The following is a 14,171-nucleotide window of genomic DNA, read 5'->3' on the forward strand; positions in this document are numbered from 1 at the left end:
GGTGTCTTGCTTGTTTTGTCAACGTCACCTATTTATACTGCAGCTTGCACTATAATTTTTGGGGATGCACACCAATAACGCTTCAAATAAATGCAATTTATGCAAGTCAGCAATTTTAGGCATGCATGTGTGTCATTAAAAAAGAGTGGCAACACATGACATCACACCCTGAAGATCCCGCCAACCAACTTCTTATGTGAGGCTTGTGTTTATGTGTGGATGTGTGTTATTACCTGAATGTAAACAATAACATTCAAGGGGTCTATAAACTTAGAAGCTCAGATATCCAGAAGGGGCTCATAGTAGAGCCACTTCTACAGCAGCAGCTCTCTCTTTCACATGAGGTAGTTCTAGTCTACTTTCGCTGTTTGTGACATCACAAACAGGGACTTTTTGAAGCAGCTTGTTTAATAATTAAAACCACTGACAGAAAATGGATGGTGTTTATAAAATCAGGTGAGACCCATGTGGCAGCAAAACTGTTTTAAATGTGAATTTTTCCTAATATGTCCCCATAAAGTATGACAAACAAAAAAAGCAAATACAGAAGCTATTTTCACACTTTATGTACTTTATTATGGATTAATTTGGTGTTTTATAGCTTGCCAGGAAACAAACATCAATATCATACACCTTATTTTTCCTCTGATTATTCATTTTGATGCTATTCTTTGGTTTATTTTAAAGAAACAAATAATTTCACTTCTTTAAGATGTCACAAATAGAAGAACGTTTGCTAGAGTTTTTTTTTTTAGATTTTGTTTGGAAACTTTTCTCAAGTTTGATGAAAATGATCTCACAAAATGGTGTCAACACAGCGCCTTTTGCTGGCTAAAGCTTGTTTTGCAGCGTGCAACTGACACGGTACACCAGTGATGGCAAATAATTAGACATTACAATAACATATCGCAGTCGGTGGACATGTTATGGCTTCTTCACGCGGATGGCTCTACCTGACTATGTTGTTTGCAATATATTTTATATGTTTTTTATTTATTTATTTTTTGCTATTGAGCCACAGCTTGTTCCCACCTCCTACTTTGTACGTAAGGCGCTGCGTCAGCCGCGCGTAAAGTTGTGTTGACAGGGGCGGCAGCGGCAGGAGTTGTCAGCGGAACCAGCCTCACCGGAGCCGAATGGCGTAATCTCAAAGCTATAATTCTACACGGCGCCTGCGTTATTGCTGCCAAGCGTTTTTTTGTATTCTCCAAGGAACAACAATGGCAGATGAGCAGCCCTCTCAGTCCTGGTCAATCGACAGGGATGACTATGAACTCAATGAGGTGATAGGTGAGTAGCTTAGCTTGCTAGCATCTTGCTTAGCCCCCCTCCCCACCCCTGTCTTTACTTCTGCGCTTGCTGCTAGCTTTATTAGCTGTTAGCATTATGTGAATGTAGCTAGCAGGTCAAGCCACAACCCTTAGCTTTATAAACATCACCGCAGTCTCCCTTTGGGGAGGCTAAAGATTCGTGCTAGTTGTAGAGTTAAAGCGAAACTATTTCTTAGGTGAAGAGCATAAAGCTAAATAGCTTGCTAGTGCAATGTAGCCGGTGTTGTGCCGTAAAATGTACCCCTGCCATATATGTACCTCGCCCTCTCGTGGCGAAAATGCGGTTGAAAGCTGTTTTAGTCTTAAGAAACTAGTCGAGCTTCCTTTAGGAATAGACCTAGCTACAGCTGTTTCCGTTTCCAACAGGCCAGACCGCTAAGTTTCCCTACAGGAAAATTACTGTTGCAAGTTTAGAATATTTTTAGGAGTTGATCTTTGTGCCTGTAGCGCTTCCTTGTCAGCCTGTTTTACCATGAAGCACATTTCTATGAATGCTTTGCGGCAGTTGTGTTGAAAACCGCAGGTCTGTGACTTGTTTGTTTTCTAAATTCATGAGTGAAGTGTTTTGAAATGTGCTTTCCATAGTGGGGGTGCTTTTTTCACCACAACACCTGCAAATGGAAGAATGGCATTGTTTGTAGAACAGCTGTTGTTTCTGATGAAAAAGAGCTGATGCATAATAACTAATCTTACTGTATCATAGACTCAGCTGTTAGGGTGGTTTGTTTAGAAAACCAATATCTCAAATATTTAACTCATTCAAAACTAAACAATTCAACTGTGTTTAGTAAAAATGAGTTATTTTCTCAGACTAATCGCTGGTTTCTTTAGGGAGTGGAGCCACTGCAGTTGTTCAAGCAGCATACTGTAAGCCGAGGAAGGAGAAGGTGGCTATCAAACGCATCAACCTGGAAAAGTGTCAAACTAGCATGGATGAGCTTCTGGTAGGGTGTGTGTGTGTGTGTGTGTGTCATGACGTGTGTGGAGCTTTAAATTTTAATTCCACTCTAGTTACAGACAAACAAAGCTCTGTGCAGATAAGTTATGACACATCTGCAAACGCTTAAATGAATGAAGTTATTTTCCGACCCAGTCTGCCACTCAGTGAATAGATGATTACAAGTAAGAACATCACTCTTAAAGTTTTGTATAGTTTTGCACTTTGGGCTCTTTTCTCAGTCAACAAACCACTATTTAAAACCTCTTGTGATTCCTACCATTGCAACTGTCTCAAACATTGATGGCCTGCAGTCTAGGAGTGGACTTAATGATCCAGTCCTTGGTTCAAAAACTGGATTGTGGAGCAATCACAATGAGTGGAATGTCAGCAATTGTTTAATCCTGTGAAACGAAAGCCACAGGTCAAAGAGCGTAATCACAACTATGTCAAATCCAGTAAACCTATTAAGGCTTTTATTAGAGATTCTGAGCAAGCTGTGGAAAACCTGTTTTATTTTGTCTTTATTAACACATCAAAAATGAGTGAATGTTAAATATCAGTGTTACTGTGTATCTGAATGTTTAACCTGGTCTAGAGCTTTCACCCACACACTTAAGCTTGGTTTATGCTTGACGCATTCACTTTCCGCGCGGTGATGCGGCTCGCGGATGGAACGTGCTTCACAACTTGCAGCGTTTATGGTTCATGCGGCTCGTCTCTGCGGTGAGCCATTATTCTCCCAAACTGTAGGGGGCAGCATGGAGCTCTACAGCATGCATCCAACACTACACCATAGTAGAAGTAGAAATTACTGTTTACAACATGGCATTCCAGCATTTTTAACAGCGTCCTCGTCTTTTCCGACAGTGCGAGCTATTTCTCTCCAAGAATTATTAACAACATGTTGATCACGATGACCTCTGAGAGCTGAATCATACAAATGTCTGTATTTACGAACCTCTGCCATACTAGTTCTTGCCAGTCTGCCATGTTTTTCCGCCCGTCCGCGTGGTTAGAAATTTTCCTAGGTGCGCGTTGCGGAAATCTTGGGCCGTGCGGTGGAGGGGCGTGGTTGTTAAAATGACGCAAAATGATGCAACTTTTCCACGTGGAGCTGTGCGGACCTCGCAGACACGTCAAGCATAAACCAACTTCAGTGTTCCTACATATCTGAATGTTTAACATGGTCTCTAGAGCTTTCACCCACACACTTATACCTGACTGAAAGCTCCACAGTCTACTTCTGTCTGTAAATTAGGCAGGAAAGATCTATGCAGTTTTATTCCAACACTTCTTACCTACACCTGCTTTAGTCAGACGGATAGGAGGAACTGCAGCAGTGAGATGACATCATTCATAACAGATTTAGAATAAACCATCAATAAAAGTTCAAATGAAAGGGAAGCTTGTGTTTGAACGTTTAATTAAATGTGTGGTTAGGATCTGTCTTTGTTACAATTCCTGCTCATTATGACCCATTTCACTATTTGTTTTCCCCTTTTTGTGCAGAAAGAGATTCAGGCCATGAGCCAGTGCCACCATCCAAACATTGTGTCTTATTATACCTCCTTTGTGGTGAAGGATGAGCTGTGGCTGGTCATGAAGCTGCTCAGTGGTGGTGAGTGCTGGAATAACCAGGAAACCTGACTTCCTCTCGCCTTTTATGTTTTCTTGTTCATTTTCCTTTTATTACCAGTAGATGAGTTCAGCTGCTCCCCTCAGACTTTTAGGAGGTTCAGGTACTATCGGCACGTCTTGTGACGAGCCTCTGCTGTTTTCTCAGGCTCAGTGTTGGACATAATCAAACATATCATCTCACGTGGTGACCACAAGAACGGAGTGTTGGACGAGGCCAGCATCGCCACCATCCTGAAGGAGGTCCTGGAGGGGCTGGAGTACCTTCACAAAAATGGGCAGATCCATCGGTGAGTTCTGGTGCAGGTCTGCTTTACATAAAAGGCCTGAGTGAGCCGCTGCTGGGTTCGGCAAACCTCCTACTCAAAGAATCAGTTTCCTGGTGAATGTTGGACGTTGTCATCACAGGGTATCCGCGGGTCCTTAACTCATTCACTGCCAGCCATTTCCTGATCACTAACGGCCTTCGCTGCCAGCGTTTCTCACCATTTTTACTGTTTTTTTAAGAGTCACAGAACGTTACGCGCTAGCATGTTGTCGATGCCAAAACAAAGAGGAGACTCACCTCTTACATGAGGAAGAAGCCGCGTGTTTCGAGCATTATTTGGGGCAGCAGTAGCTCAGGTGGTAGAGCGGGTTGTCTCATGATCAGAGGGTCATGGGTTTGATTCCAGCTCCTGCCAGGGGTATCCTGCTGTTGTGTCCTTGGGCAAGACACTTCACCCAACTTGCCTGTGTTAGTGGTGGTCAGAGGGGCCGACGGCGCCAAATGGCTGCCTCGCCTCTGTCAGACCTCCCCAGGGAGGCTGTGGCTACAAGTAGCTTACCATCACTAGCAGTGTGTGAATGTGAGAGTGTGTGGGAAGTGTCTCTGAGTGTCTAGAAAAGCGCTATATAAGTTCACTGCATTATTATTATTATTATTATCCGTTCTTTCATAATCCGTTGTCGAATTGTGATTGGCAGACGCTTTTCCGGTTCGCGCCTCACTTTTTTTACAGGAACGGCCCAAAATGATCTCCAAACACATGGATGTGTTGCTTCCTGATCATGTGATCTGTGACGTATGCGGATGAAGATCGGCTTCAGGGCTGAGATGTTTGTTCTCTCAGCGCGGGGGCTCGTTCCGATGCTCAAACAGTAAAAAAATGCTAATGACGACTTTAGTTGTCATTGGCAGTGAATGAGTTAAAAAGTCTTAAATTTGCTTTTCAAAATGTAAGGCCTTAAAAATCCTTAAAAATGACAAATAATCCTCAAATACAGTTTCCAAAGGTCTTAAATTACCAAAGGCCCACTAAACAAGATTCTTTTATTTCTATAAAAATTTTGTGAATTTCTAGTTTGTGTTCAGCATTTTTTGTGTATGATATTGGCGAAAGCAGAACCGTACACACTCAGTTGGTTGTGAAAGGGGGCTATTTTTAGATGAGCACATTAGCTGGTTAAGCTAGTGGGAGCTTGCGCCATGGGGAAGTGCAAGTTTAATGGTAACTGGATGGCTAATCCCACGTTCGCGACGTGGTTAGCACCGGTTAAGCTTAAATTTAATTAAAAAAAATAGCTTAATTGGTCAAAGTGGCCTTGAAAAAGGTCTTAAAGTCTTTAATTTGGCTCCCTTAAACCTGCAGATACCCTGCATCAGTTCAGTGTAAGTAGACTTGATCTGGTCCAGTTCTGTGTGCGTAGTTTGCAGATTCAGCAAAAATGAGCAAAGAAACAGATCTAACACTCTAGTAACTGATTATTTAGATGTGTTGACTCAGTCGCTGATTTAATTTCATCCCTTTTTGCTCTCAGCGATCTAAAAGCTGGAAACATTCTTCTTGGAGATGATGGCTCTGTGCAGATCGCTGGTACGGTGCCTCATCGTTTATCGTGTTTCTATTGGATCAAAAGAGGATTTACTCCTGAGGTGTGTGTTTTATTTTGTCCGTTACGTATTTACACACCCCAGACTTCGGCGTGAGTGCCTTTCTTGCAACGGGAGGAGACATGACGAGGAATAAAGTTCGGAAGACGTTTGTTGGGACGCCATGCTGGATGGCCCCAGAGGTCATGGAGCAGGTGGGGGGTTTTCTGTTTTCCTTCAGCTGAGATCCAGACAACTAGAACGTGTTTGCTCATGTTCTCTTATTTTAATCTGCAGGTTCGTGGCTACGACTTCAAAGCAGACATCTGGAGTTTTGGAATAACAGCTATTGAACTGGCCACAGGGGCTGCGCCGTATCACAAATACCCACCAATGAAGGTATGAATGCTTAACAATATTTTACACTATTAAGTTGTTGTCATTTTCTATAGTTGTCTTATAGGATATGGCAAACCTCTTTAAAAAGCCTAGAAACGAATCCGATGCGCCAGAGTTCTTGTCCCCTCCTGGTTTCGACTAAGCAAACGGGTACAAGCCGCTCACTCAAATACTTCATCTTTCATCTGGAACAAGTAATTCAACCACAACTGATGTAAGGAGGAGCTTCTTGTTTTTTAAACAGAAGACATCCTGTGGTCGTGGAAAAGATGTTGGTCTGATGAAGAAGGGTCAGATCATTGGCGTCAAGCAGAGAAAACGTTTGACAAGGTTACAGAAAATTCAAAAGGTGTGTTAAGAAGTGCCCAACACAATATTAAAGGTCATCATCATTGATAGGTAATTTTTCATTTATCCCATATTACCTTAAAGTACGACACACAGAGAGAGAGAGAGAGAGAGAGAGAGAGAGAGAGAGAGAGAGAGAGAGAGAGAGAGAGAGAGAGAGAGAGAGAGAGAGAGAGAGAGAGAGAGAGAGAGAGAGAGAGAGAGAGAGAGAGAGAGAGAGAGAGAGAGAGAGAGAGAGAGAGAGAGAGAGAGAGAGAGAGAGAGAGAGAGAGAGAGAGAGAGAGAGAGAGAGAGAGAGAGAGAGAGAGAGAGAGAGAGAGAGAGAGAGAGAGAGAGAGAGAGAGAGAGAGAGAGAGAGAGAGAGAGAGAGAGAGAGAGAGAGAGAGAGAGAGAGAGAGAGAGAGAGAGAGAGAGAGAGAGAGAGAGAGAGAGAGAGAGAGAGAGAGAGAGAGAATTAAGAGAAGCTGGCCGCAGAAATCACAGCCCCCACTCTGCTCCAGCCTCAAAGCTCCTTCAACCCGCATTCTCCAACCAAAATGTTAGGTAATTAAATGTTAGGTAATATTTAATCTCCATAACCCTGGAACCTGAAATAAACACACATGACAAAAGGAAGACATTTTACCCTGAGTCCCCAAAATAATGGAGAGTTAACGCAGGGGAAAACCTCCTCCGAGGCTTTTCCCACGTCACTCCCCATGTGTTCTCAGTTTGCCAGGGGTTTTATTTAGCAAAGGATGGAGAAGGCGGGGCCTTCTCAGGTTACAGAGGTACAGAGGTTTGGTTGGAATCAACATCCTTGACTGCAAACGAGCTTCTCTGCTCAACCTTTCATGAACAGCCACAGTTGGCAAACACAGAGATTCATGAAGTGTTAATAACACAAATTGGGCATCTTTTAGGCCTCAAAAAGGTACAATTATAAAAATACCCAACAATCATCATCTTAGATGAAGAAATGTAGTCAGATGAAACTCCAGAGTGATGGTGAGTGTTTGGTGAAATCAAATCAGATACCGTAATTTCCGGACTATGCAGCGCACCTCAATATAAGCTGCACCGGGCTAAAAGCCGCAGATATCTACTGAATTGAAAACGTAGTTTAACTGAACTGATCAGTATCGAACAAAACAGAAAAGTTATTGATTAGTTTATTCATCGTCCTCCTGCACACTGAAACCACTGAAGTCATCATCTTCTTCAGTGTCGGAGTTGAACAGCCTCAGAAGAGCTTCGTCACACACCTTTTCTGTGACGATGTCAGCGTCGCTCTCCGTGTTGCTGTCATCATCCCGGGGTGAAGCTGGGAAACAAGCAGCGCCATTTTACTGTGAAAAAAATCCTCCTGGACGCTTTCCAGCATCCGTCCTTTCTGGTTGACTAAAGCAGCACCTCATTATAAGCCGCATGGTTCAAAGTGTGGGAAAACATAGCGGCTTATAGTCCGGAAAATACGGTACTGTAGAATCCAGATCTGTTTGATAGTGACAGATTATTTCCACAATGAGAAGGAATCTCACGGCGTTGGGACTAAACGGCTGTGCAGCCAGAAGAAAACCACTGATCAGTGAAGTTACCTGGTCCAGAGTGATGGGAGCCTCAGGATAAGAAGAGAAGCAGATAAACAGATGCTCCCATCATGCCCAGTGCACAAGCCCGTGGGACCAGACCAGTCTATGATCTGGGGTTCCTGCAGTGGGTCAGGTCTTGGTTCAGCAACAGTGTGAGCTCAAACAATGAGGTCATCCGACTGTCTGAATAAACAGAGCAGGTAATTCCATCAGTGGATGTTTTCTTCCCTGATGGCACGGGCATGTTCCAGCATGATGATGGCAGGATTCACGAGGCTCCTGTAGTGAAAGAGTGGTCTAGGTCAGACACCACAGAGTCCAGACGTTGGCGCTGTAGGGGTCCTGTGTCCACTGGGTCTGGTCTGTCGTCACCATTCCTTTGGACAGACTCCAGAGTCCTGATTCTTTGGTTCCCAGGGGAAGGCCGTTCGGGATACAGTTTAAGCTTTAATGCGATAGACGCCAATAAAGACTGATTCAGTAGCTGTAATTCATTCGGTTTATACGGAACAAGTCAAGTGATGGAGGGTAAAAACACGCATACCGGTCTTCTTGACTATAAAAATCATTCAGAGGGATGTGACATCATCTTACATACCCTATCTAGACCCCGCCCACTTACTGAGTTGGCTCCTTCCTATTGGATCAGCTCAAGGAAATGTGTAGGACGTGGCTGTGTGCTCCTTCATATTCTCATGTGTGAAACTCATCGGGTGTTCGTGTCGGTCTGATAGAAGGCCGAGGGCCGAGTGAAGTGAGCCGTCGTCCGTTATCTAACAACCCCATCATCAGTACAAGACCTTGGTAAAAACGATGCAACTGGGTGGAAAAAAGTCTTGTGGTGTTGCAGAAGCTTATGGAAACAACGCTAGAGTGATTGTGTATTGAGATCAAATCTAAAGGGGTGTGTGTGTGTGTTCTTTTTAGTTCAGTTTAATTAGTGATTCATGCTGATTGCAGATTTAATTTTCAGTTTTGAAGAGCAAAAAGTTCTTAACTGCCAATATTTTGGGTTATTGTTTTCAGGTGTTGATGCTGACTCTGCAGAACGACCCCCCGACGCTGGAGACGGGTGTCACAGATAAGGAAATGGTGAAGAAATATGGCAAGTCATTCAGGAAGATGCTGTCCTTGTGTTTACAGAAAGATCCCGAGAAAAGGTCAGTTAGACTCTGAGTTTCTTCTCCTCTGCTTGTGTGATGGCTTTAATGAAGAGCCTTCTCTCTTCAGGCCAACTGCTGCTGAGCTGCTGAAGCACAAGTTCTTCACAAAAGCCAAGGTCAGCATCACTCATGCCAAAAAAAAAGTGTTTAAAGAAAGGGTGTTTATAGGTTTTGTAGCAAATCTTTGTCTTTCTGTTGCAGAACAACGAGTACTTGGAGGAGAAGCTCTTAATGAAAGGTCCCACAATATCAGATCGCTCTAAAAAGGTGTGGGACTAGTTACTTGCACTCTCAATAAACATGCATGCAGATGTTGTCTGTGGTGGAGGAAGAAAGGACGTTTAAAGTAAAAGACCAGTCCGGTGAAATGTTGTGGGTCTGAACCCAGCTGATAGAAACACCATAGGGACACTCGGTGTTTACAGTGAGACCTGCAGGATGCAGCACCCCGACTCCTCCTGCACAGAGACAGAAGCGGGAGGAGCTGCATCAGTTCTACATTTAAAAGCTACTTTATGCATGCTAAAAGTTCACTTTGACATTAAAGCTGCGATAACAAGTCTGAAAGAACAAGCTAACTTTTAACTCATTCACTGCCATTGACGACTAAAGTCGTCATTTGCATTTTTTTACTGTTTGAGCATCGGAACGAGCCCCCGCGCTGAGAGAACAAACATCTCAGCCCTGAAGCCGACCTTCTTCCGCATACGTCACGGATCACATGATCAGGAAGCAACACATCCATGTGTTTGGAGATCGTTTTGGGCCGTTCCTGTAAAAACAAGTGAAGCGCGAACCGGAAAAGCTTCTGCCGATCACAATTCGACAACGGATTATGAAAGAACGGATAACGCTCGAAACACGCGGCTTCTTCCTGATGTAAGAGATGAGTCTCCGCTTTGTTTTGGCTGTTTTGGCATCGACATCATGCTAGCGAGCAACGTTCTGTGACTCTTAAAAAAAACAGTAAAAACGGTGAGAAATGCTGGCAGCGAAGGCCGTTGGCGATCAGGAAACGGCTGGCAGTGAATGAGTTAAACACAAACACAGAACTCTCATCCTTCCCAGTGGCAATCATCCCAGGCCACGCCCCCGGACATGGAAACCTGCATTGCCACAGTAAACGAGAGAACGCTTACACACCAGTTGCTGTATTCCAGGTCCAAACGGTGTTTTTCGCTTTGGGACTCTGGTAGTTTGTCCTAAAGTTGAATGGTTGCAGCTGGCTGTTTCTCTGATGTTAATGAGCAAAAAACTTCTCAAGCCAGTGGTGTGTTGTAAAATGTGCGAGTGCATAATGAATGGAGGACCCAGGGAAGTGCAGAGGAGCCGTGTTTAGGTGAGACGGAGAACGTGATGGGCCAGCCGTTGGTTTTGGACCGAGCCGTGTTATTGGCTGAGGTTTTTAGACAAATGTGAGAGACCCCATTTATACATTTTTTTAATCTCCACAATATATTTATAGCTATAGTGTTAGAATGTTAAGATGCATGAACAAATGTCTTAAGCTAGCTTGTTTAGCAGATTTGCCATTATTGCTTCAACCCTTTATTTAGCAGCCCCGCTTTGCAAAGCACAATTTAGTCCCTTTGTTATTAAAGCAGGATTTAAAAATACTTCTAAACTAATAAGAGTTTTTACATCTGGTGCAGCACATGCAGGCACTTTGATTCACCAATTCATTTGCAGTCCTAGTCAGCTTTCTTCTTCAGAGTGGGTCACTGTGGCTGAATTTATTGCCCAGTGCATGCTGGGATTGCCTCTGACGGATGAGTCAGTATTGACTTAGCACGTTTCCCAATGCCTCCTGTAGGTGCGCCGTGTGCCTGGCTCAAGCGGCCGTCTCCACAAGACTGAAGACGGCGGGTGGGAGTGGAGCGATGATGAGCTGGATGAGGAGAGCGAGGAGGGAAAAGCCGCTGTGGCAGCTCTGAGGGTAAAACGCAGCTCTTCTCGGTTCCCTCACACCCTGTGTTTGAACAACTTAACTGAGCACGAGTGTACTTTTGCTAAAACCAGGTTGTATTTTGAGTCTAATGTGGTTTTACTGAGTAAAAAACTAATCAGCAAATTTTTCTGACCTAATGTGTAAATGTCTTGATACTAACTTCCATTTTAGCTCAATTTGGTATTTTGGAAGCAAACCCTAAACAAGCAGTCTCTCGAGAATTTTGCACAGTGCAGCAAACAACGTGCTTGTCTGTGTTTTCAGGAACTAAAATCTTAATAATGCATACAAGCCAAACGGATCCTCATAAGTTGCTCAAATCCGTTATTTTACTTTGTGTCGATGTTTGACCAAGATGTGGGTGTGGGCTCTACTTTCCTGTTTGTCTGAAGTGCGATGCGCGTTTTATTTTCTGAGGGGCTGAAACGGCTGCATGTATTCAATCCTGACAATCTGTCATGTCCATTCTGCAGTCTCCCAGGGTGAAGGACGGGTCCCAGAATATGGAGGTGAGTCACGTTGTAGTGGACATGACCTGAAACTGTGATTTATTACATCATGATGCTGATACACAGCAATCTGCATGACTCTTTTGTGTGTGTGTGTGTGTGTGTGTGCGCGTGCCTCTATTTAATAGACATTTAAATTTCAATGTGAAATATTTACCATTTACTTAAGTTTTTTATTTTTTTTTGTTAGCTTTTCCCACCTGCGGACAGCTCTGCATCACACCTGCAGCCTCCGGGTGGCGCACAGGAGAAGCCTGCCAGTGTGGGTCCCACGGGAGACGAAGCTCCGCCTCCTGCTGCCGCTCAGACGGCCAGTCCTTCACACGGGATTACGGTTCAGGTACAAACGCTTGTATGGAAATGGATGAGGCTAAAATGGATCAGCTTTTCTATGAAACATACTTGTATAGGTAAGATATTCCAAAACTTTCCCCCTGGGCTTATGTGCAGGTTCCAGTTGCCACCTCCAGCGTTCCCATCAGCCTCGTTCTTAGATTGAGGAACCTGAAGAAGGAGCTCAATGACATCCGGTTTGAGTTCATGCCAGGCCGAGGTGAGAGCGCTGGCGGCGTGTTTAGTTTAGTTTGACCACTCGTTATGTGACTCTTGTGTTTTTGACCTCAGACTCTGCTGATGGAGTTTCTCAGGAGTTGGTCTCGGCTGGTCTGGTTGATGGGAGGGACTTGGTCATTGGTGAGTTGTTGGCGTTTTGGAGGCTTTGGTTCCATTTGATGTGATGTGGAAATATTAATTGTATAGGTAGGGTGTCTCCCGGGTCTGAAACGCTTTAATGATCTTGAATGAAAAACATCAGAATTATATTTAATAACACCTTAAATTGGATAAATCTTCTATTCATGATTTATTTATTCTTTAGAGATTTGTTCGGTGTTTTAGTTCTTATCAGTTAGTTTTGACATTGTGACAAAACTAAGACCCACCATGCAGCGGGGTTGTGACTCCCAGCAGGCCCAAGTGTAAAAGACTCATAATAAAAAATACGAGATTTTTTTTTACACGTTATAAAATCTTAGTTGTTTATTTGAAGTTATAATTTGATCATTTAGGATGAAAGAATAAATAGTGTAAACTTTTATCGCTGCTCTTAAATTTTTATCTTAGTAAATTTATTAAATGTATTTAGCTGCAGAAATTCTGAATGTCTGAATCCAACTATTATTTATTTTATCCTTCTTCATTTTTAGTTGCTGCCAATTTGCAAAAGATTGTTGAAGATCCTCAAAGTAACAAAAATCTCACGTTTAAACTGGTAAGAGCAGCGGCTGAAATGTTTCCACAGCTTTTGGATTTGATGATTAACGTTAAAGTTTTTTTTTTCCCAGGCGTCTGGTGTGGAGGAGTCGGAGATTCCTGATGATAATAAACTGATTGGATTTGCGCAGCTCAGCATCAGTTAGGTTGGGCAGAACTGGCAACAGAGAGTTACGGTATTGCACAGCTGCATTGTAGTCAACTTCAAGAAACCACTACTGCCAAAGATGATGATGATGATGATGATGATAAGACGTGAAGCTGGCAGAAGTGTGACGCTACTGCAGGATGCACGAGGACCACACAGAGGGGTTCAGTTCATCACGGGAATCACACTTGAAATGTTTACAGTGCGCTTAAACAGTAAATGAGAGAAGAAATGCAATCAATTATATTAACTCCTAATTTCCTTCAGTTTGAAACTCCCTCCTCAGACACGAGCACAATCCAAAACATCTTGTATTAGTAGGAATGAATGCCTTTATTTCTCTTTATTCTTAAAATCCGCTGTGCCACAAAACTGAAAAGTGTCATGCCACCTAACCAGGGCGCTTCCTGCTGCGCTGAAACTGACGAGTGGAAGTTCAGCCTTCGTTTTAAAAGACCTCCAGTGTGTTTGGTTTAAAGTTCAAATGGGTCTGAATCCCATCGAGATGATCCCTCCCACGTATTCCGATACGACCTCTGAACACACTGAAGCACTCTTTTCTCTTGTAATTTTCTAAAACTCAGATTCAAGTTGGTCCAAAAAACAAAAAACTGAAATCCTTTTCACATATTTAAGGCAGCCCGAGGAATTCTGCCAGTGTTATAAATGTAGATTTGTTTTCTAAACCATAAGAGTTTTAGCTCTAAAGCAGCGTTGTCTCGATTTAAAACAAAAACACGCCGTCATATGTCGTGGTGTAGTAAAGACGGGTTTATTTCCACCCCCTGACACCTGTCTGATCTCCTACTATGCAATAGTGCTGTTCACGTTGTCGTGTGTGAGCACCAGTTGCTGTTGATGCTTGTTTAGTTTAGCATAAAACTGCTTTTTGTCTGTGCGCCTCAAAGGGAGTTCATAACCAGAACCTTCTAGCATCACAAGGCTAAATCCTGAGTCAGTCGGACGCTGATGAGGTGCTTTGTGTTGCGTGCTGGCTGCCGGTGAACTTCTGTGGAGGTATGCATGCTCAAAGACTTCCTATGTTCCTCCAAAGT

The 14,171-nt window shown here is 43.4% G+C and overlaps 1 protein-coding gene across 1 annotated transcript; it reads left to right on the forward strand.

Moving 5' to 3' along the window:
* The first annotated feature begins 1,085 nt into the window (after positions 1–1,085).
* Positions 1,086–13,344, forward strand: LOC107384441 (serine/threonine-protein kinase OSR1). The gene is made up of 17 exons (XM_070541743.1): positions 1,086–1,290; positions 2,163–2,275; positions 3,781–3,889; positions 4,055–4,196; positions 5,707–5,762; positions 5,864–5,973; positions 6,056–6,157; positions 9,103–9,236; positions 9,307–9,355; positions 9,441–9,506; positions 11,053–11,175; positions 11,661–11,696; positions 11,887–12,036; positions 12,147–12,249; positions 12,321–12,389; positions 12,902–12,966; positions 13,040–13,344. The coding sequence occupies exons 1-17, from the start codon at positions 1,221–1,223 to the stop codon at positions 13,112–13,114; spliced, it is 1,572 nt and encodes a 523-aa protein (XP_070397844.1). The 5' UTR covers positions 1,086–1,220; the 3' UTR covers positions 13,115–13,344.
* Positions 13,345–14,171: the final 827 nt, after the last annotated feature.

This window comes from Nothobranchius furzeri, chromosome 11, assembly GCF_043380555.1.
Source record: "Nothobranchius furzeri strain GRZ-AD chromosome 11, NfurGRZ-RIMD1, whole genome shotgun sequence".
In the NCBI taxonomy this organism is placed as follows: Eukaryota; Metazoa; Chordata; class Actinopteri; order Cyprinodontiformes; family Nothobranchiidae; genus Nothobranchius; species Nothobranchius furzeri.

What these genes read in the sequence shown, in the direction of transcription:
- LOC107384441 (XM_070541743.1), top strand. Translation starts at nt 1,221, where the DNA reads ATGGCAGATGAGCAGCCCTCTCAGTCCTGGTCAATCGACAGGGATGAC. An exon ending in ACAAATACCCACCAATGAAG is followed by an intron (nt 6,158 to 9,102) that starts GTATGAATGCTT and finishes TATTGTTTTCAG; the next exon opens with GTGTTGATGCTGACTCTGCA. An exon ending in TATCAGATCGCTCTAAAAAG is followed by an intron (nt 9,507 to 11,052) that starts GTGTGGGACTAG and finishes TGCCTCCTGTAG; the next exon opens with GTGCGCCGTGTGCCTGGCTC.